Genomic DNA, 22,391 nt, shown 5'->3' with positions numbered 1-22,391 from the left:
TCTGTTTATGTGCCTTTAATAAAATATACTAACACAGCAGTACTTCATGGGAATATATTAGTATTGCATGATCTTTTTACGATGCAATTAGAACAAACAGATTGTAGATTTTACAATAAAGGGACTGTTTCAGTTGTTTAGCTTCACTTTTCAGACGTCTCAACACTTGTCTTGAGTTTTTTTTTTGTTTGTTTGTTTGTTTTTCTTGCTGCTGCATTAGATCTGTAACCTGGAGGAGCAGCTGGAGCAGTTCAGAGAGGAGCTGGAGAACAAGAGTGAGGAGGTGCAGCAGCTTCACATGCAGCTGGAGATCCAGAAGAAGGAGATCAGCAGCCAGCAGCAATACTTAGAAACAAGGGAGAGCATGATTCAGGTAAAGAGACGCGCTGTTTTATTAGAATTATCTTTTTTTTTTTAATCTGAATTATTGCAAATGGATAATCATTATATATTGGTTATGAAATCTGTTTAACACTGACCAGTTTTGTATCTGTGATGTCCCCAATGAAGCTTGTGTGTAATCATTGCAGCGACCGCAAATCATTATTGTGCTCACAAAGTACAAAAACAGAGCCCTTGCTCAATGCTGCTGATATTATTTGGCAATTATTTTCCCATTATTTTGCAATGCATATCTCACAACCGCTCCCAACAACATTTCTTCTTCCGTCAGTGACTTTTCAGCAGTCCGCCACAAGGCTGACCACCAGTGGATTATTGTTTATTAATAGCCATCGCGCTTTACAATCTCTGACTTTTGAAGGTGATGGAGGAGAAGGACAGGGAAATAGCAGTTCTTAATGAACAGATCACTAAGCTTCAACACACGGAGACAGCCTCTGATAACAAGGTAACGTCACATGCATATTCAAAATAGAGCCCCAGTCTATTTTGAATATGCATAGCTCCGTGGAAGTGCATCACTGTGTGTGTTTACTTGGGTCACTGTCCACGTTTTATTTTTATTTGCTCCATTTTGGCTCCTTTTTATTTATTTATTTATTTATTTTGGGTGGGTTGTTGTTTGCTTGTTTTGCCCCGGTAAGTAAATCCACAGAGCCATCTTTTGTTGTGAGGTGATCATTTGTTTGTGTGAGGTGGCTTTATTAAACCTCTGAGTCTCCGTGAAGCTGTTTTAATCCAAATCGTGTTCAGAAATGTCGTATGAATATGGCAGTGAAAACGACATTGTCCAATCGAACCAACAACAGCGGGGACTTAGACGTTTAATCGAACAGAGGCATTGCCGTGGACCTTCCAGGTGGGATATTTTCCTGATGTAATAATGATTAAAATCTAACTCTTTAGGAGCTTGATGAGAGGGCTGACCTGATAAAAGACCTGGAGTCCCAGGTGGAGTGCCTGTGGAGTGAACAGGACCGGATAAAGAGGAATAACGAGGAAGAGCTTGACCAACTGAATGCAGTTATAGAAAGACTCCAGCAGGAACTGGCCAACATCGAGCAAAAACCGACGACGGAGGAGGACGAAGACTTAAAGGGGGAGTTGGAGGGCGTTGTGTGTAAAGAGGAATACGATGAAATGAAGCAGAGGATGGACCTGGCCACCAAAGAGCTGGACACACTCAAAGCAGAGCACAGTAAGCTGCTGGAGACGTACCTGCGCTTGAAAGAGAGCGCAGAAGCCTTAGCCGAGACGGAAAAGCTGGACAGCTCCGAGTTGGAGCTCGAAGAAGTTCTCAGGGAGAAAACCGCAGGCCTCGTCGTCATGCAGGCGCAAGTACAAGCTCTGGAACAGAGTGCGGCGTCCAGAGTGGAGCAGTTAGACGTCCAGATCCAGGAGCTCCAGGACTTGGTGGACGAAAAGGACTCCGAGGTCAGCCGCTGTCGCCTGCTTGTGGAGCAGACTCAAAGCCACGCCGATGGTCTCCAGCAGAGAATCTCCAAACTGGAGGAAAACCTGAGGGAACGAGTGGCAGCAGCAATCGTCAGCCAGGCCACACTGGAGGCCTTCCAGCAGCAGCAGCAGCAGCAGCAGCAGCAGCAGCAGCAGCAGCAGCCAACAGGGTCCAAACAGGAACCACAGAAACCCGCCGAGGCCCACGTTCAAGACTTCGGCGATCTTGTTCTTCCCCAAATGGACTTCAGTGGGGCCGGTCAGTCGACGCAAGCAACCAAAGGGAAGGTGGTCCATCTGACGCAGAAGCTCCAAGAGCTGGAGGTGGGACTCGGCGGGATGCAGACGGACCAGGAGCTCCAGAGGGAGCTCCTCGCCAGCCCAGAGGAGGAGGTGCTGGAGTACGAGAAGAGGCTGGGAGTCCTCATGGATCTGCTCAGTCAGATGACGACCAGGACGCAGCAGAGGACGCCGTCTGTGGAGGTGAGACTCTCACCGCGAAGGGGTTTAGAAGGAACTTTCTTTCGCCATGGAATAGTCTCATTTTTACGTCCCTCATTAGGTGAAAAGTTTATTTGTGCTTTTATTGAACAGATCAGGACTTTTTCTCTTTTCCTTCTCCATGTAAAGCAAGTGTCTGTTGGGATTGAAACTTTACTTTTACAAACTTCAGAGTGGCATTGAACATTTTTATTTTGCATCTCAACAACCCTGGGCCACGAAGCCCCTCGTCTGTTATTGATAGAAACCTTTAAAAATACAAACCCCAACACAAGACATGCCGTTGGAAATAACTCATTAAAGCAATGTGCTCATCAAGGTGACGTCTCTGATCCTGCTGATCAGCACAGGTCCGATCAATTCAAACCTTTGCGATCATTTCATTAGGCGTCCTCTGAGGAGCAGCCGGCCACGTCGCCCCTTCTTCAGCAGCTGCGGGAGGTTCGAGACGAGGTGTCGACCACCAAAGAGCAGCTCAACAGCTCCAAGCAGAGCTGCTGCCGACTGGAGGAGGAGCTCCAAGTACGTGATGTCAAACAGATTCTCACTCTTGATTTATTCAACTTCTGAGAGGATTTACAAGTGTTTGGTAAAACTGACGGTTCTGCTTTTCTTTCCAGGAAAAAACGTCAATAATAGAGAGACTCCAGGAGCAACTTCAGGAGGTTGGAAAAGAAAAAAAAACAAACACTTTTTACAGTTTTTCCTCATACGTGAGCAAATCAGATTAAACAGATCGTCCTTTGTCCTGTTAGGCGTCGTCTCGCGGCAGCGAGGACTTGGCGCTTCAACAAGAACTGATGGAGACTCGAAATGAGGCAGCGGTCACCAAAGAGGAGCTGAACAGCTGCAAAGAGAGTTTGGAGAAGCTGCAGGAGCTGCTGCAGGTACAGACTAAACTACACACTGAAAATGTCTTTCTTTCTTTTTAATCACCTGGTTTCATGACGGCTTTGTACCTTCTGTTGAGACAAACTGACATCATATAATCAATTAAATATATCCTTGTATAACCAAGGTTAAATATAGTCCCTAATGTTTACAGTTATAATTTTTCAATTAAATGACATTTTAAAAATTCTTTCCTGATTGTTGCTTCAGGAGCGGGAAATGACCATCGCTCACCTTAAGGCAGAAATCTTCCAGGTAAGTCAGAAATACTTTGATTTCAAATCGAATGTTGTGCACAGTGAAGTTCAGTGTGTTTGTATCTTCTGATCACGTTCCAATTTACTTTTCAGGTCAAAGCCGATGAAGACAGATCTGACAGCACAGAGCTCCTCCTGCAGCTTGAGGAGGTCCAAAATGAAGCCGCTTCCACCAAAGAAGAACTGAACAGCACCAGGGAGCGTAGCGAGAAGCTCCAGGAAGAACTCCGGGGCAGCGAAGTTTCACTTTCTAAATTTAAAGAAGAGCTCCAGGAGGCCCTGAAGAATTTGGAAACCACCAAAGAAGAAGTTGGCAGCTTCAAGCAGCAGAATGAGAAACTCCAGGAGGAGCTGCACAGTCGAGAGCTCACCGTTTCTAAACTGAAAGAGGAGCTTCACAACGTACGGACGGCCGTTATGAAGACGGCAGAGTCCGGTCCTCCTTCTCCTTCTCCATCTCCGTCTCCGTCTCCGTCTCCTCAACCTCCTTCCTCTACTTCTTCTTCCGTCACGGCGCCCAAAAGGAAAGGAAGCAAACCGCCGGCTGTGAAGGGAAGTAGTGCCAAAGACAAACAATTGGTGTCCAGGAAGAACTCGTCCACTTCCAGCCAGTCGTCCAGTAAACCTCACGGCCCTCGTCCCAACGGCGGCTCCGGGCACCAGCGCGTGGCCGTCACCGACTCGTTCACGCAGACCGCGCCGCTCCAAATGTCCGACCTCAGCCAGGAGAGGAAGTCTGCCACCAAAGAGGAGGTGGAGGAAGTGATCGGAGAGTTTCAGGAGAAGATTGTGCAGATGCAGGAGCTCCACGCCGCGGAGATCCTGGACATGGAGGCGAGGCACATTTCCGAGAGCGACAACCTGCGGCGAGACACACAGGCCCTGGAGGACGAGTGTAAAGCCCTGAAGGCCGTGATAGACAAACTGCGCTCTGCTGAGGTGAGGCACAGCAACATGAAGAAACTTGTCCGACTCCCAACGAGATTCAGCTTTTTGTGAATTCTTTATACCATGCTTGAGTAAAGGCCTGCAAAACTGATTTATTTAATGCATTTTTTTAAGGTTTTAGATACAAAACACTGGGTAAATTATCCTTTTGTCACATTTTCTTATTTTAATCTTATGTCTTCCTCTCCAGGTCTCCACATTAAGACAAGATCGCTCACAATCACAGTTCAAGGATGGCTACACCAGTGGTACGATGGAGTTTATTTACTACTTCCTCATCAGTTTTCTTCTCGAGTTGTAATGAAGAGAATCTTGTTTAATAAGTTGAAGGATGCACTCCGTGAACTTATTGGTTCTCGTATTCTGTCAAAAAAGTCAAAATCTTGCTTTTAGTGACCACAAATTGTCAGAGTATGAATGTTAACCTGAGTTTTAATTCTAACAAATAACATAGTCAGAAACTCTGCTGCTGTTTGGCATTATGTTACGAAGCTGATTCATTTTTTAGATTATTGCTAGAGCAATTTTGTTTTGTCACTTCACTGTTCATTTTGATTGTTTAAAAAAAATAAATAAATAAAAGTAATGTTCTTATTTTGGTCACGTTGCAGACAGCAGCTCAGACTACAGCCAGAGAACTGGATTTGACCTCCCAAGTTTACAGCAGGAGTTCAGGGCGACTCCGGAGGGTGCCAGGAGAGAAACGGACGACCCACTGTCTGATCGGATTAAGGTAAAGATCTCACTCATTCATTAACAGAGTGATGAAGAATAAAACTTTTTTTGTCCCACTGTATGTATGTTTAAAAATTGATGATTTATTTAGCAACATATCCGTGAACTGTGACTGTTTCTTACCGTCACGAAAGAGACTGAAACTAACTGTGAAGGTGTTTCTATGTTTCTGTGACTAGATGCTGCTCCGAGAGGTGCACCAAGAAGGCATGCAGGTCCTGTCTTTGTCGGAGCTCCCCATCCCTGAAGGCGAGCCCGTCGGCCACTTCAACATCCAGGGGTGGCCGAAGGAGCGAGATGCACTGCTGGCTACTGTGGAGTCTCTGAAAAACCTCATCACTCAGATGCAGACGCACACAGAAACACAGGTCAGGCTAAGACCTCTGAGTTTAAATACATGTAGTGTAGTTGTTCCTCCCCTCCCAAGGCCAACAGGCTCCTCAGCAGATAATCGAAACGTATGTTCTTCTGTGTTCACGTCACGTTGCAGTCGTCAGGTGTGGACTGGCGCCGGCAGCTCCTGGACGCAGTGCGCCAGGTGTTTTTGAGGGAGCGCGGCGTGCTGAAGAACGCCCTCTACAGCCAGCTGGACCTGCTCGACACCAATGACGCCATCATTCACCTCAACCAGCTGGAGCGCAGACTTGCCGAGCAGGTGGATAGCTGCACGAGACAAAAATGGAAATGAAACAAGAAATATGAAAAATGTCTTTGAACTGTGATGGATGGTGAACCTTTACAAGGAAAGAATTGAAATTGGTCTGAGGATAATTTTCTATAAAGATAAAATATTTAAATCACTGTGTGTAGAGAAAACCGACACATCCTCTTGCTACCTTTTGTTAAAAAAAAAAAATGCAATTGTTGTTGTGATCCTGATACAGGACGTCCAGCACAGGGAGGCCATGAGTTCACTGCACTCCGCAGAGAGATCCAGTCTCCTCTCTGAGCTTCAGCAACTACGTGGTCAACTGGAACATATTCATCAAGGTCGTCCACAATAACAATTACTTGTTAAAGCTACTTTAAATCCAAGTCCAATGCGTCATGATTGACTCATCTGCGGTCTGTTATTTAAATGCAAAATGGGATTTTGATCTCTGCATCGTCATACTTCAGGGGTCCAGCCTGCCCTCCGACCGGCTGAAGGCAGCACGACGGAGCAGAGGGGCGGAGGCGGCTCCAAAGGAGCAGCGGAGGTCGACGGGCTGCTGTTGGAGGAGCTGAACAGCGAACTGTCCCAGACTAAACTGGAGTTGGAGGCGACGCTCAAGGCTCAACACAAACACCTCAAAGAGCTGGACACACTCCGGTTAGATATTAAATATGTTTGAACCAGAAATCTTTTCTTTATGGACGTAGGACGTCTGGAAGATATAATAGAAGTACATAAAATGATAGAGGGTTTCTATCACTGTGGATTTAATCACGGGGACAATAGTTGAGCACAAGCAAGGACACCGTGTTTAGATCATTTTAGGACCATAAAGAAGGACGCACATTTCTTTGAGTCAGGTTTAGTTTGGTTATTTCGTTTAAAATGACAGTACGGATGAAGGTTGACTCCTTGAACTGTCTCCACAGGGCGGAGGTTTCACAGAAAGCTGCAGAGGTGGACACGCTGACCGACCAGCTCACAGAGGAGAAGAAGAGAAGCAGGGATCTTCAGTGGGCTGTGGAGAAAGAAACATGTCGCACCGGGATGACTGAGGAGAGCAAACGAGAGGAACTGGAGGTGAGACTGCATTTCTATAGTGTAAATTTGTTTCTGGTAATTCTTCCCTTCTGTGTTTTTTTTTTTTTTTTTACGATTGAGTTCATTGTACTCATTTCAATTTGTGTTCTCTTTTTTTTTTTCCCCATCAGGACTTGAATCTCACTCTGGAGGAGCAGAAGACTCAGCTGGCTCAGCTGAAGCTCACCCTGGACCAGGAGAGGCAGGCGTCCTCTCAGCTCTCCCAGCAGTCCGAGCAGGAGCGCCTCGGCCTCCACAGACGCCTGCAGGAGCTCCAGGTCCAGCTGGACACCGAGCGAGCCAGGGCCCAGGAGACGAAGGCTGCTCTGGGGAGGGAGAGGGAGCTGCGGACCTCCGGCGACGATCGGGCTCGGGAGGACCCCGGGGCCCCTCAAGAGGAAGGGACTGTGCTGGAAAGACTGGAGAAGGAGCTGGACGACAAACACGCACAGGTGAGATGTTTGTTTTCTTCGTGCTCGGCTGATATTCACTCCAAACAATGACGAACAATACAAATGTGAACTCGCTGTTCCAAAAACATGAGTCACAGCTGAACGAGTGATTCAGCGGTGAAGATAGAAAATAACAAACTGCTCACGACATGTAGAGATGTTGTTTATGATGTGGATTACCTTCCATAGAGGGTTTTTTTATTCTTTCTGAAAAATGACTTGATTCACTCACACACAACTTAAAGATGATCTTTGCTCCTTGCAGCATTAAAGTCACATTTGTTTCGATGGTTGTCGACTGAAGTGTATTCCTCCCCTCCAGGTGGTGCAGCTCCTCGGTCAGGTGGAGGCCCAGAGGCTTGAGGTGATCCGACGGGACGAGGAGCTGACGCTGGCGGCTCAGACGTCCAGACGAGACCAAGAGGCGCTGCTGGAGGCTCGCACTCAACTGGAGACGCTGCAAGTGCAGATGCTGGAAGTCCAGGAGCAGCTGGACACGGAGCTGGACAGGAGAATGAGTCTGGAAGAAGAGAAGGACAGGCTGGAGGAGAGGCTGCAGCAGTTTGCAGGGAGGGAGGAGAGTGGACCTCTGCGGGCCGACGGACAGAGTGTGAGTGACGCAGTTTCGTCCTTTTGATTGTAATTATGCATCTGATCACGTTACTATGAGCATTAAAGCCACGGTTGCCGTCATCTGAACAGGCTGCACATCACCGCCAGTCCGCCGACCGCACCAGAGACTGGCTGCTCCAGCAGAAGAGTGGAGACGTTCAGCCGGCGAGCTCCAGCGCGCCGCCTCGTGGCGAGACGTCTCCCGCGGCGCACGGCGGCGGACTCCACCACGGCCCCTGGCGCACAGTCGACAAGATCGTGGGCAAACTGCACCTCATTTCCTCAAAGGTCCGCAGCATGGCCGGCAAGAATACTGGCAGGTGAGCAGATGATGATAATCACATGATGTTGGTGTCGTGAAGGATGTTTGGTTTAAATCCCCCAGAAAGCAAAGTTACCATGTTGAACTTTTATCAGCCTGCTCAGAGGAACAGAGTCTCAGTTTAGGCTGAAATCTCAAGGCGATGACGCTTTTAGTGCCAAAGCTTTGACTTTATAGCAAATCAAATGAGAAGATGAACCCCACACATTCACCACCTTTTCAAAAATGACTCATTTAAACTGATTTTATCGATGCAAATTCTATTCTTTTACTACCAAAGCAGTTGAATCAAGTCAACTGGACTGTTACAGGCTGAAGGTTTCAATCACAGAAGCTGGTGGATTGGAAAGAACAGTCTAGTCAGAAAAACAAAGAAACCAGAAGCTTTAAGAATAGGAAACCTTGGCTGCCGGCCAAAGATCCGAGGAACCTCAGAAACACTCTGCCTTTAACTGAACCGGTTGTAAATGTGTGCTGCACAGGCTGACTGCAGAGGTGGAGAGTGAAGAGCTGTCCTGGGTCCAGTCCAACGTTGATGAGGTCATCGCCATGTTACAGCAGTCCCCAGGTCTCCCCGCCGCCCCCGAGGTCAGTCACTGGTGTTTGCATCGGTGCTTCACGTTTGATTTTGATGCGAGGCTCAGCTGCGGTGACGAGCCGTCGGATGTTTTCGAAGTGACATCCGCTGGGCTTTTTTCCACACGGTGGTGGCGGCGGCTTGTCAATCTGCCGCGTGTCTCCCTCAGAGTGCGTCCCTGCTGGCGGGAGTCTCCTCCAGCTCCTCCAGCTCCTCCAACACCCTGACGGAGCGCCTGCTGAGACAGAACGCCGAGCTGACGGGTTTCGTCAGCCGACTGACCGAGGAGAAGAACGACCTGAGAAACCACACGCTCCGACTGGAGGAGGAGCTGAGGCGCTACCGGCACGCCGCCCCGGGACTGGACAACAGCGTGAGTCACACAAAAAAAACAAAACATGAAATGGACAAACGGCACGTCGGAGAAAGCTGCATTTTCAGATAGAGATTCATAAAGATGCATTTTCTTCACGCAGTCGAGCAGACGAGACGCATCCAACGTGGACTCGTCGGGTCTGCTGCTCGCTCAAGAGCGGGAGGCTTGGACTCGGGAGAAGATCCGCATGGAGAAAGCTTTGCTTCTCGCCCAGGCCCAGGTGGCCCGACTCCGGGGGGAGATCAGGGCCGAAACCATGCGAGTGATGACCGGGCCGGAGGCTGACAACACGGCACTGAAGGTCGGCAAATCATGAACAATCCACTTGTTTCCAAAGACTTGGTCATCAAGTGTGATTCAAGCTAATGGGGTTTTTTTTCTTACTGAACTCTTTCAGAGGATGTACGGGAAGTACCTGAGGTCGGAAAGCTTCCGCAAAGCGCTGATCTACCAGAAGAAATACCTGCTGTTACTGCTGGGCGGCTTCCAGGAGTGTGAGGAGGCCACGCTGACGCTCCTCTCCAGGATGGGAGGCCGACCGTCGGTCTCCGGCCTGGAGTCCTTAAACCAGCGGCGCCGGGGTCTGATGCGATTCCGCTCCGCCGTGCGAGTCTCTATCGCCCTCTCCAGGTCGGCTGCTGGAAACTCCACATTCATTGGTTCTCCACAGAGGAACGGTGATCATTACTGTGACGTTTGCAACTTTGTTCATCCAGGATGCGTTTCCTGGTGAAGCGGTGGCACAAGGCGACGGGGATGAGCTCTACGACTTCCTGCATCATCAGCAAGAACGGTTCAGGACAAATTTTAGGTAGCGAGAATCAGCTCAGAATATTACCTCACTGCATATCAGTCCTGAAGGGATTCTCACTCCTCCTGTCTTTATCTTGTGCAGGTACTGAGGCGAGGGACTCTCCATATCTCCACCCCGGCAGCGTGGAGATGTACAGAGACAGAGACAGAGGAGGAGGTGGAGGCGTCTCCAGCAGAGGGAGGAGTGGACGGGAATCCCCCCGATCAGCCGTCTCGTCAACACACCACCGGTACGACAACAAACAACTCACCTCTTCACACACAAATACAGTATGAGTAGTGTTTTGTTTGTAAAACTTGTGTCACAACGTGGTTCAATGTGCCGTCAGGTTTCATTCAGCCGCAGACCACGGCGCTCTCACCTGCTCCCACCTGCAGAGCTACGACCCCGACCGAGCCCTCACCGACTACATCTCCAGACTGGAGGCGCTGCAGAGGAGGCTGGGCAGCGTCACATCAGGTAGCATATCACTTGTTTTCCCCATCGAGAGATCAGATTGTCTTGTTTACATGAACAGCACAAGCGAAAAAAGGAAGTACTAATGTTTAGCCTCCTGCTGTTGCCACGTTCAGCTAATTGACTCACCCGTACGACTCTGGTTTGTATTTCCTCCTCAGGTGCTTCATCATATGCTCAATTGCACTTTGGCTTGAGAAGATAAGACGCCGTCAAGTTACTTTGGCTTGAAGAAACTCAGTTGCCTTTTCTCGTGCTGAGCGCTCTGCTGTTTTCGATCGTTCTGCTGTGGACTGTATCTCCATGTGGACCAAAACAGATCTTTTTTTTTTTTTTTTTTTAATTCGTGTACGACATGTTTGTTGTTCAAGCTTTTCTCGTCGCCAGCACTTGAAAAAAAACAGCGATGTTTGTAACTGGATCCGCCTCCTTGTAGTGGACGACCTTCAATCGTGTATATTTGTCTGATGCTAATTTAAGACTCTGTGATTAATTTATACGTCTGTGTTGTATGGGTGGAGCGTTATGTAAAGGATGTTTGGGTTTACTGCTGAGGAGGCTGCTACTGGATATTCTACACTACACTGTGTTTTGTTTAGGCTGGACAGACCACAGAAGACATTTGTAGAGAGCGTATTTTTGTAAAGCCGTAGGAGCTTTTGAATTTTCTGGGTATTTTGTCAAAAACTGAAATAAAGATGACTACAATATTTGAATGAAGTGAGTTCTTTTTGTGGACGGATGGATAGAATGTATCTATTCCTATTCTCAAACGGCGAGAGCTCCCTCTAGCGGTTTGTGGACGAAAGTCATGTTTAAAAAAGAAACTCAATCAAACCTGTGTAACTTGATGCACAACAACACTGGAATCCCTTAAATTTCATTCACATTTTTGATTTTTATTAATTTTGAACTGCCACACAGTGCAGCTAAATGTTTTTGTTGTTTTCTGAAAAAATAGCACAGAATTTCATATTTCCTGCAAAGCACAGATATCAAGTGTTCTATAATTTTCATCTTTAATGCGCAAGAATATCGGAATATTACCGCTGAAACATAACATTTCCCCATAACGTCCGATTTCCAGACATCAATCTTCAAAAAATCCAAACAATACTCAAAACAAAACCCCAACTGGAATTACAGCATTTACATATCTGAAAAGCTTCTTTTGTCCTGACATACAAACATATTGTGTGTTTATCAGTAACTAAGAAGCAGGGAAATGTACTTCCAGGTGGGAAAAAGCCAAGTGGAAGCCTTTAAACTTCAGAGGGAGAAAATACACACACACACACACACAGAAAGGCACCAAAGGATGGAATCAAACCTGCTTCCTGCTGTGAGGTGAGTGTTAACCACTACACACTGTGACGCCCACATTTTCACAAGTACATCAGAAACGGAACTTCTCGATCGCCATGTTTTTACAGTTAATGTGAAAATTATTCACCTTTAATCAGCCAATGAATCCTACAAGAAGTGGTTTCGAATGTAATATAAGAAAATGCATAAATATTATTGCCCGTACTTGTTTAATCGCATTTATACGTTGGCTGATGATTATTTCGTCTTGTCACATTTCTGAGAACTTGCTGTGTGACCGCTCCCACCTGCCTGAACACACCATAGTAGCTCGACTCCAGACGTGAACAACAAAAGGATAATAGCACAGGTTTGACGTTCAAAAGTGCACACGTCTACGACTTCCTCATTTCCAGTCCCGTCGGGCTCGTCCTTGAACAACCTGGGATGTGTCCCCCCCCCCCCATCTCCTACTGCGTCCTCCTCTTGTATCTGATGACGGGGTTGTGCGGGGTGTGGATCATCGTCGTGTAGTTGATGCTGGGAAAGTAGCCGTCCGCCAGGTCGAACTCGTACAGGCGCAGCATCGTGGACCAGATGGTTTTGATCTGGACGTAGGCAAAGTTTTCCCCGATGCAGCGGTGGCGTCCTGGAGAGGGACGGGGAAAGGAGGATTCAAAAGAGTTGATCGGAAAAGACGCGTGGCTGGAAAAAAAAAAAGTGCGTTCTCTTGTCCTACCGGCTCCAAAAGGCACGTATGCGAACTTGTTCTCCCCGGCCAGGTTCTCGCTGAGGTAGCGGTCGGGGTTGAACTCCATCCTCTCGCTCCAGGTGTCGTGCAGACGGTGGTTGACGGTCGGGGAGACGCAGACCTGGTGGCCCACCGGGATGGTGTATCCTGCAGCGGTCTGAGAACGCACACAGAAATAGGTTGTCTTGATGTTTATATATCCCACGGGGGGGGGGGGGGTTAGAGGGGGGGCAGCAAATGTGCTGGTCAGTACCTGAGGAGAACGAGCCATCCTCATCATGGTCATGATAGGTGGGCGGAGCCGCAGGGTCTCCTTCAAGCAGCGCTCCAGCAGACCGAGATCCTTCAGCTGAGGGCGACGGCGGGAAGGAAGTGGACCGGTCAGCACCAGCGAGGGTCACCACCGCGGTAAAACGGCGTGCCACAAAAGGCTTTCGGTTGAACCTCACCTGGTCCAAGTCGAGGGGGGGGAGCTCCTCTCCGCACGCCGCCTTCTGCTCGGCGTAGCAGCGATCCTGCAGACTCTTGTCTCTGGCCATGAAGAAGCCCATCCAGGCGCTGGTGGTGGAGGACGTGTGCTGGCCGGCCAGGAGGAGGCCGATCAGCATCCCGGCGATCTCGTCGTCATTCAGCGGCCGGCCATTTCTGAAGAGAGAGAGAGAGAGAGAATCACTGGTGCACACTTCAAACCGACATCGTGGTTCACGGTGGGGGGTGAATGCCGATCGCCGTACTTGTAGGTGGCGTCGATGAGCGTCTGCAGGATGTCGTCGACTTTCTCTCCGGATTTCCTGCGTTTCTGAATCACCTTGAAGAAGATGTTCTTGATCTCTCTGTGAGCCTTGTCCCTCTTCCTAAAGACGAGTTCGGGTAGACGTCACACGTCAATTCTCGATGGCCGGATTAGATTCACCCGGCGCCTGTTGAGCGGCGGCCTGTGACGGACGTACCTGAAGCTGGGCAGGGGCAGCCAGCCGGGCAGCAGCCAGGCAGCGTGGCTGAACCCTCCGTCCAGGTCGGCGTACAGCTGAGCCACTCGCTCGTCCAGCATGCTGCGGATCTCCTTCCCGTGCAGGCAGCTGCTGGCCGTCAGGATGATGAGCTCGGACAAAGCCTCGAACAGATCTGACACAGGCGAGAGAAAGAAAGCTAAAGTCAGAGCCGGGGCGGCAGCATTCTCTCATGGAATACCAAACACAGGTTTAGGCACTAAATCTTACTTTCCTCTCCGCTGTCTCCCCATCTCTGGAAATACTCGATGGTCTCCGCCTCGATGATCTTCACGTGTTCCTTAAAATGAGCCATGTTCAGTCCCGTCTTCAACATCTTCTTCTGCTCCAGAAATATCTGCATCGTATGACCGGACATGTTTTAATGAACCCGTCTTTTCCCCTTTGTGGACTTCAGTTGAGTTACGGGATGAACGTGACCCGGGGGGGGGCTCTGGACAAAACTCACGGGATTGGGCACGTCGTAGGCCACGCCTTTACCGAACACCGGCGTGGTCAGCCTGGAGTAGACGTCCTCGGCGTTCAGGTCCTCGTTCTTACTGTTGAACAGCAGCATGGCCGCCTCGCTGCCCAGCAGGTAGGTGAAGGTTTTGCCCACCATGGTGAAGCTGAACACGGGGCCGTACTGGGCGAGAGGGTGGAGGACAAGAGTCAAACAGTTTCTTTATTGACTTATCTCAGCCTTGTAATGAACAATCTCTGGAATCCATTTTCCATATTTTAAAATAACAACCTTTAAAGCACATTGCCTTTGTAAACTATACAGGATACGGACATTACATAATACTGCATAAAGTACAAGTTTCCACAAACAATACTTCATTACATGAAGGGGAGTATTTCTTATAGTTTATGGTTATAGAGGAATTAAAAGCTCGTGAATAATACAATAATTAAAAATGACGTTTTAAAGCTGCAGACTCACTTTATCATAAGCTTGTTCCAGAAACTCAATGGGACTTTTCCCAAATGCAATGGCATGTCCCAGGAAGGGGATGCTGGAGGGGATGTAAGGTGGAGGTTTCTGCAACAACAACAACAACAAAAAAAACCTCATTAAAAGCCTCGATCTGAGCCTGGGTGTGACAGGATGCTGTGTGTCACGTGTTAAAACTCACCTGGTCGCTGTCAGACTGCCTCAGCAGCAGTTTGGAGACGTAACCCAGGGTCAGGGTGAAGACCGAGGCCGCCAGCACCACGGAGGTCAGGTTCTCGTTCATCCTCTCCACGGTGTCCTCCAGCAGCCGGCTGCTGATCTGGTACAAGTGCATCGACATCCTGGCCGCTGAATGTCGCACGAGACGCGAACGGTGAGTCTCTCGCGCTACCGTCGATGTGAGGGGAACTAACTCTGAGTGGACCGTCGGTAATGTTTCCTCCACTCTCCTACCTGCAAAGCGCAGGTCCTGCCCCCGCCTGACCAACGCCGGCTCCCGATTGGCTGCTGGCGGGGTGTCAGTCACGCAGGCCGCGCTGTGATTGGTCACTTGTACCTGAACCGATGTCTTGCTATATGATGTCACTCCCTCCAACCGGACACCGGGACGCACTTTGATTCAATCTACATATTTTACTACCAAATTCTTTACAAATATCTTTTACAAGATGAGATTTCATTAGAACTTTTAGTAGATGTAGTTTAACGTTTACTCGTTTTAACATTCCTAGATGTCGCATATCTGCACAATCATGAGAATTTGTTTATACTAAAACCACATCCTATATATTATCATTGTATATTTTCTATTTACGGTATTTATATTGTATGCATATTGTCCATGTATTATATGTACTATTTCCACCCTGGCTATATTTATTATATCATAATATGTACTGCTATGTAATTATCATTTTATAATATCTTATGTTTCAGTATTTCTTATAATTATTTTACATGATTTTTCAATTTACTGCCACAACTTCTGGAACTCCAGATGTGGGTGTAATAAATTGAAATCTAAGTTCTCTATTGAAATGAAAAATAGAATATTTACTGTTCAGTAAGAAAGCCACTAGTTATTGATTAGGTTATTTTTAATTGTTATTATTGAAGCCTAAGCTATTTTATTTATTTGCACATCTTAAAATATGTACAATCATATTCTATTTTTATTACAAACCACTAACTGTTTTTAAATATTTTATACCTTTCATTAAAATAAACATGCATTATATGTGTAAAACTAACTGTGCCTCATGGTCATCCTTAATAGATTTTTTTATTGTTACAATTAGCCTGTACTACACTTGTTATACTACTACAATGTTATAGAATAAACATTTTCATTAATTGTAACTGTTACTAAAAGGCTCCTTCGTTTAAAAAGAACTAAACACGCCACTGTTCATTCATCAATCTGTTTATTAAAACAAACATTAAATAATAAATGTATTTACAAACAACCAAAACAAAAGACTCATCAAAATACACAATTTAAAGCCTGTTTGTTATATAAAACGATGCCTGTGACGGGAGGCCGACTCTCCGTCCAGAGTTATTGCAGTCACATGATGGTCAGTATGAAAAAAACACCCTTCAGCTGTGGTTCGTTTCTCCAACACTTTTCAGCCATAAGCATACTTGTCCGTTATGCCCTTGTCGTTCGGAGTCATCTGTCCACTCAGTTTCATTAGAAGCTTCACAATAAGGCCAGCCTGTAACCAAAATAGCACGCAATAGAAGGATCTCTCAGTGTTACAATAATATTTACAATATCTGGCAAGCAAAATATTGTATGTGACGTGTAACTTCACAACTCAACTCACCTGTTTTGTGTGCACAATGAAGTTCATCTTGTTGTCGCCGCTGTGTACCTGGAAGTACTGATCAGCATGTCCAAGCTGCCACATGAATGTGCCATACTCTAAACTAATGAGGAGGACCTGCAAGACGAAACATCAAAATAAGAACGCATTTGCGGGATGAGCAGCTTTTCTGTGTTAACTGTTTAAAAAAAAAAAAGCAAGCATCATTAAGTTCACATTCAGAGTTAGGATTATCAAAGTATTTCACACACCTTGGTCTCCATGTTCATGAGGTGCAGCCCCTTGGTGTTGACCCCCACGTACACTCGTATGACCTTGTGGTTGCTGGCGCTGGCCTTGGTGTAAACCTGCCCCGTGAAGAAAGCTGCGCCGTAGGTGGGGACGTCCCAGCAGTTCTGGAGGAAGAGGCGCTGCAGGTGGTGCATCTCTTTGCTCACGCCCTCGCTGGTGCTCAAGGCCTTATAGAGGGGAAATAACAGACGAACCTGAAGTCCCTCCGGAAGCAACGACGTTTAGATAAAGGAATCAAAACTAGTTTAAAAAAAAAACAAAAAACGTTTGTACTTTGTATTCATGGAGAATCCTGTTGGTCCAGTGGTACGCTTTGCTCTTCACCTTGGATATTGGCACAATTGACTTTAGGTTTTCCTCACTGTCAACATAAAACAAAAGTTAAAGCTCCTTTAGGGGTAAAACCTGACAAAGCAAAACACGTCTGATTATAAAATTGTGATTTACTTGAGGAACCCTTGCTTGTGCTTCTTGCTCTCATAGCTGCCGTAGATGATTTGCAGGAGGAGGCTGGCCAGTGTGATCAGCTTGCTGTCTGGAGCCGGAAAGAAGCCCTTCAGGAGGCAGTGGCGGGCTTCGTCGAAGAGGATGAGGATGGCGAGAGGATCCTCCACCTGGGAAGAAACGGCGAGAAGCTGAGTATCAATGTTGGCACTTGACCATTCCGTTCAAACTCGGTCATAAGGTTTATTTCTGAAGTCCAATCTGAAGGTCGTTATGGCGGCGAGATACCTTTTTCTCAATCTCAAGAGGCAGCCGGACATCCCGGCGCAGGAACAGCTGAGGCGACTCTCTCTGAGGATCCAGCACCGTGAGGTCCGTCACAATTTCCGTCCAGATCCGCAGGTGCTGCAGGGGCTTGTGGTACGGCTTCAGCTGCAGATCTGACACACACACACACACACAAAACCCCCACAAGTTTTACCAAAGAAAGGCTATTTGAGTATTGGTGGAAATTTTGGAGGTCAATGTCAGAGTGATTGGATGAACATATGCACTCAACAATGTCCTCCACCAAAAGTTAACATGCAGACTCACGGAGATTCTCAGAGCAGATCCAGATGGTGAAGTACTGCTGGGTATCCTGAGAAAGACGCATGCCCTCCATGATCTGCTGCACAGTCGTGTTGTTGCCGTGTTTCAGCTCCACGGAGCGATAAGACCCGTCCATCCGGTAGATACGCACCTTCTCATACTGGCGGACACACAGAAGAAAGTGAAACATGGCTTAATCCATCCATTTCCTATAATAGAGCTTTAATCCTCGACTTTTAAAAATCAGCCTGATATCAGACATTCTATTTGTGGAAACTGCACCATCTAGTGGCCAGCAGGCATAACTACAACGTCTCGAGGGAGGGCGTGACTCACTGGTTTGCTGCTGGCCTGCTGCAGAAGTTTCATCGCCTCCTCCCACTCGTTCTGTTTGTTCTCCTCGCACACTTGCAATGGAGTTCTCTTCTGCTGGTCCTCTATGTGCTGTGATTAGGGAAAAAAAAAAACACGCCAGAATTTACAGGTGAACTTTAAATGCAGCATGGAATACATGATGTGAATCATGACATACAACTGCATAGACTAAATTCGCAATGTCAAATTAGTTAGAAAAGCTACATTCACAGTAAAGTGTAATTGTTTTGTGACTGTACCGTTAAAAAAAATGTATTCTCGTCTTAAAGTGTGTGAACTATGACGTGAACACAAAATCCAAACCCAACATTTTCTGTATGAAGGTGCAGCATTTCATTACGATTGTGTTGACATTGCATCATGTGATTATTTCTATTGAATCATCCGCAGAAATGAGGGAAATACACTTCCACATTTGTTGTGTTTCATACCCTGTCGATCTCGGGGTGCTGCAGCAGGAGCTGCACGATGTCCAGGTGGCCTCCTCTGGCTGCAAAGTGCAGCGGCGAGCTGAGCTGGCCGTTCAACAGGTTGGGATTACAGTTACCTTTGTCAAGCAGCAGCTTGGTCGCCTCCACTTTGCCGTGCCTGGATGGAAAACGAATTCCGAGTAAACAAGATAAACTGAATCCAGGAAAACATATAAAAAAAAAAAAAAGCTTTGATGAATTCTGTTTTCCCATGTGATTAGTGTGGGACTCACCAGCAGGCATAGTGTATGGGAGCCCAGTGATCGCTGTCCAGCTGCTTGACGGAGAAGCCGCTGTCCAGGAGCTTAGAGAGCAGCTCCGTGTCGCCTTCACAGGCACTGCGGTGGAGCGGGAAGTCGTCCACCCACTGGCGCTCCCTGCAGACACAAGACGTCTTGTAATGAACGGCTTCAAGGTGGACAAAAATAAAGCAAGTGAGATTTGGCAAACTCGATTCGAAGCAGTGGAAAAACACTCACTTATCTTCTGCAACACAGTTGGGGCCGTGTTGCCATTTCTCTCTCTTGGGGATCTGGATCTTGGAGTAGTCCGGAGCTCCGAGCCCAAAGTACGGGTTGATGATCACTTTGTCCACCTACAGACAACGAAACAAAACGGGGACGGTTATTTCCGTTTCGGTACAAAGAGATCACTTATCACCCATCGATTTGTCTTTCAAGCGTCCCGAGTTAAACACATATCCGGCGTTTCTCACCCGGTTGGTGTACTGCAGGTCGGAGCCGTACAGCGGGTTCAGGATGCACATGTCCGCCTTCTCCAGGGACATCATCTTGCTCTTGATCTCCAGAGCCGTGTAGCCCATGTGCAGCCCCTCGTCGCTCAGCTTGCCCTCGCTGCCGTACGCCGGGTTGCTGACGTTGGTCTTCACCCGCTCCATGGGTGCCGGCCTGAACAGGGCGGGGATGGCGTGGGGCACCGTGTGCTGCTCTGCTAACCACCTGTGCAGGGGGGGGGGGGGACAGACCGAGCTGGAGATTGTTGCGAGAGAAAAAAACCTAATCTTAGTGTCCTTTGGGAAGAGAAAATATCACCGTACTTATCTAAAGCCAGGAGCATCTTGGAGGTAATGGGGCAGAAGTGAGCGCTGGTCTCACTGCAGACCCGCATGATGTCCTGGAAGCAGTAAAAACTGGGCGTCCCTGGGTTGTGGACAGGCTTGCTGTTGTCTGTGCAGAAGAACATGATGAATATACTAGTTTGTGCACCTTCAAATGTGTTTTGTCAACTCTGTGCATGACATGCCTCTGCTCACCTTTAACACTGACCGGCACAACAAACAGCGACACCTCTTTCCCTTCATTGTTGCCTTCAAGTGGAAACTTCTTCATGTGCACCACGCGCTTCCCTGCCAACCACGCATGAGTCAGTGCATTTGGATTGCCTGGAGATTGACAGTGTGCAAACCTGTGCAGAAATGTCTCACCTATGAAGCTTTGGTTATTTGAGATCGGTCTGATCGTTTCGTCTACGTAATCCAATATGGATTTGGATTTATCTCCTCCTGCTTTGATGGACGTCGACGGAAGGATTTTCTTCCTCTTCTTCTCCTTCCCCTCTAAAGGCACTTCTTTCAGCAGGATCTTTACGAGAAGAAAAAAAAAAAAAGGAAATGGAAATCTCGACTACAATAAAGCAATTCACTTTATTTACCAACTATTTTAATGGTGGACAACCCATACAGACAGATCACTTATAAACTCTGACTAGAGCCATGATAACTCAGGTTTTGCACTTTAACATTTGAAACAAGTGTCTTAAGTATCTTCGTTTTGATAGATCACATCCGTCTCAGTAAATATGCAGCATTTTTGTGAATACAGCTTGAGGGCAGAGTGTGTAATTCCTTCTGTGTGTACCTCGTAGGCCTTGGCCCTGTATTCCTTGGAGCTCAAGCTGACTTGACTCTTTGGACGAATGACGGCAACAAACACATCTTCCAGGCTGTCCTCGTTCCCCATGGCGCTGCCTTTGCCTCAGAGCAGAGAAAAGATCCTGTGCGGCGGCCAAATGCTGTGGAGAGGCATGCCTGAAACGAAACAAATCCGTGAGTGTTGAACGACGGGAATCCACCTCGTACATACTGACGCTAAATATTAAAAGAAACATGTCCTCCATTCCTTTAGCCAACATAACTAGATCTGAAACCATGATAATGGATTACCATGAAATTATCTCTAACCAAAAGTTTTGTTTGGTTGAAAAAACAAGTGACCTCAAACAATCAGGCTTTATAATAATTTGACAAGTAATCTTTTAAAAGGTCTCAGACTTTACAGAAAAAAACACATTTCAAGAGAAATAAGGATTCATAAATAGATGTTGATTAATTGTCCATAAAAAATTATTAGTATTTATGAGATCTTTGATTCAACTGCATTGGTTGGAACCTAACAGGCGATGCACCAACATCAGCAAAGCAGTCGTTTGTGATTTCTTTTTTAATGTTTACATATTTAAGACAAATTTGGAATTCTAAAGAGAAAAGGTGAGACACGAAAAGATGTACTTGGAAACAACAGTAATGATAGAAAGAAACCCAATAAGTCAAGGTGCTATTACAGGTAAACACGTCGTGATAATCATAATTAAAGTGCATCATAATTGTCACTTTTGTGTTGTCAACCGGGTTAAAGGAAAAACCCTTCACAGCACACAGCCTGCAGCATCGACATGCATAGTGTGAGTCAGTTTATCCAGAGGGGGAATTTATAGCGGTTCCTTTTACCAGTTAGGGTTAAAGGCCAAAATTATAGCAATTTTTTTGCTGGTTTTTGGACATGTCACTGTATTCTGTATCAGCTGACATAGTTTAAAAAAAGACTTTATGTTGAAATGTACTTTTCATTAAAAAGTTCAAGTTATTAAGGGAATCGTGGAGTCGATATTGACCTGTCCAAAATGTTATACTCCAGAGTTATTACAGTACCATTGTACCGATCACTGCAGATCAAGCTGGGCTTTATGTTGGCCCTCAACTAAAATGAGTTTGACTGGCCTGAAATTGAAGACGTGTTTAAATTTTGGTATAATAGAATGTCATGGACATACTAGACTGAGTGTGAAACTGCACTGTGACGCTTTATTATGGTGGATGCGAAAGAAAACACAGCATCATCCATGTCCTTATGTCATGCCTTAATAACAACAATAATAATAATAATAATAATAATAATGACATTTGCAGCTCCTATCCCTTGTGAAGCAAGAATTCCATCCACTCAGTGGAAAACACACAAATATGACATTTGACAAAGACAAACTTTATAAATTAACTAGTTGAGTTCAAAGGAAGGTCACGCCCCGGAAACCAGACTGCCTCTGCCTGTGAACTGTTATTGTAGGTAGTTTTGAAACATTAACCCTCCACAACGTTCCCTGTTCAGTTGTTAACTTCACTCCTTCATAATCGAACATAATAAACTTTTGACGGTCATCCGGCGGCTGTAGCCGGGATGCTACACCCTGCCGCCGCCGATGGTTCCTCCTGTTTCCGCTCCGCTGAGCAGCTTCGACTCACCGTAAGCGACTTGACGGCTCCTCGGACCGACCAGACCCGGGCTTCTGGCGCTCCGCGAGGGGCTGGACGGCGATGGAAGAGGCGGCAGTGAGTGGGAGGCTACCCTGGGTTTATAGCCGCCCGGAGCCCCGGTTCGCTGCTCGGAGGAGTCGCAGGCCTTCACTCGGGGAAGGGCTGCAGACGGAGGAGTCGTGTTTCACCGCTCCGGCTGGACGACAGGGGGCTCTGGTGGCGAGGGGGACTCGGTGCGACTCGGAAAACTCAAAATAGTTTTACATATTTACTTAAGACGTGTAGTTTTTCAGTACATTTTCCAA

General features: G+C 47.0%; 3 protein-coding genes across 3 annotated transcripts in view; 1 reads left to right on the top strand and 2 right to left on the bottom strand.

Annotated features, from left to right (window-relative positions):
• The window catches only part of akap9 (A kinase (PRKA) anchor protein 9), a 62,061-nt gene extending 50,818 nt beyond the window's left edge, over positions 1–11,243 (top strand). The window contains exons 30-55 of the mRNA XM_080516387.1: positions 221–373; positions 764–850; positions 1,309–2,340; positions 2,746–2,880; positions 2,979–3,023; positions 3,114–3,245; positions 3,460–3,504; positions 3,600–4,445; positions 4,645–4,702; positions 5,066–5,187; positions 5,369–5,557; positions 5,680–5,844; positions 6,074–6,179; positions 6,309–6,501; positions 6,774–6,924; positions 7,056–7,376; positions 7,699–7,986; positions 8,079–8,308; positions 8,793–8,898; positions 9,057–9,260; positions 9,364–9,564; positions 9,661–9,893; positions 9,980–10,074; positions 10,159–10,306; positions 10,406–10,536; positions 10,695–11,243. Of these exons, the coding sequence (XP_080372513.1) occupies positions 221–373; positions 764–850; positions 1,309–2,340; positions 2,746–2,880; positions 2,979–3,023; positions 3,114–3,245; positions 3,460–3,504; positions 3,600–4,445; positions 4,645–4,702; positions 5,066–5,187; positions 5,369–5,557; positions 5,680–5,844; positions 6,074–6,179; positions 6,309–6,501; positions 6,774–6,924; positions 7,056–7,376; positions 7,699–7,986; positions 8,079–8,308; positions 8,793–8,898; positions 9,057–9,260; positions 9,364–9,564; positions 9,661–9,893; positions 9,980–10,074; positions 10,159–10,306; positions 10,406–10,536; positions 10,695–10,738 (5,460 nt within the window). The 3' untranslated portion in view covers positions 10,739–11,243. The remainder of the gene's footprint in view (positions 1–220; positions 374–763; positions 851–1,308; positions 2,341–2,745; positions 2,881–2,978; positions 3,024–3,113; positions 3,246–3,459; positions 3,505–3,599; positions 4,446–4,644; positions 4,703–5,065; positions 5,188–5,368; positions 5,558–5,679; positions 5,845–6,073; positions 6,180–6,308; positions 6,502–6,773; positions 6,925–7,055; positions 7,377–7,698; positions 7,987–8,078; positions 8,309–8,792; positions 8,899–9,056; positions 9,261–9,363; positions 9,565–9,660; positions 9,894–9,979; positions 10,075–10,158; positions 10,307–10,405; positions 10,537–10,694) is intronic.
• Positions 11,244–11,483: 240 nt separating this feature from the next.
• Positions 11,484–14,919, bottom strand: cyp51 (cytochrome P450, family 51). The gene is made up of 10 exons (XM_080516088.1): positions 14,718–14,919; positions 14,525–14,623; positions 14,048–14,224; positions 13,810–13,936; positions 13,540–13,714; positions 13,324–13,443; positions 13,039–13,234; positions 12,843–12,938; positions 12,578–12,746; positions 11,484–12,487 (listed from the first exon to the last, which is right to left on the bottom strand). Exons 1-10 carry the CDS (start codon positions 14,874–14,876, stop codon positions 12,309–12,311), a joined length of 1,497 nt encoding a protein of 498 aa, XP_080372214.1. The 5' UTR covers positions 14,877–14,919; the 3' UTR covers positions 11,484–12,308.
• Positions 14,920–15,953: 1,034 nt separating this feature from the next.
• Positions 15,954–22,236, bottom strand: krit1 (KRIT1 ankyrin repeat containing). The gene is made up of 17 exons (XM_080515641.1): positions 22,075–22,236; positions 20,414–20,583; positions 19,981–20,137; positions 19,810–19,902; positions 19,594–19,723; positions 19,252–19,495; positions 19,016–19,131; positions 18,770–18,913; positions 18,498–18,654; positions 18,028–18,135; positions 17,695–17,851; positions 17,389–17,540; positions 17,104–17,270; positions 16,930–17,017; positions 16,617–16,823; positions 16,366–16,482; positions 15,954–16,254 (listed from the first exon to the last, which is right to left on the bottom strand). Exons 2-17 carry the CDS (start codon positions 20,513–20,515, stop codon positions 16,165–16,167), a joined length of 2,229 nt encoding a protein of 742 aa, XP_080371767.1. The 5' UTR covers positions 20,516–20,583; positions 22,075–22,236; the 3' UTR covers positions 15,954–16,164.
• Positions 22,237–22,391: the final 155 nt, after the last annotated feature.

The sequence above is a fragment of the Blennius ocellaris genome (genome assembly GCF_963422515.1).
Source record: "Blennius ocellaris genome assembly, chromosome: 20".
NCBI classification, from domain to species: domain Eukaryota; kingdom Metazoa; phylum Chordata; class Actinopteri; order Blenniiformes; family Blenniidae; genus Blennius; species Blennius ocellaris.
The sequence above is the reverse complement of the archived record's forward strand: the minus strand, read 5'-3'. Positions and strand labels throughout refer to the sequence as shown.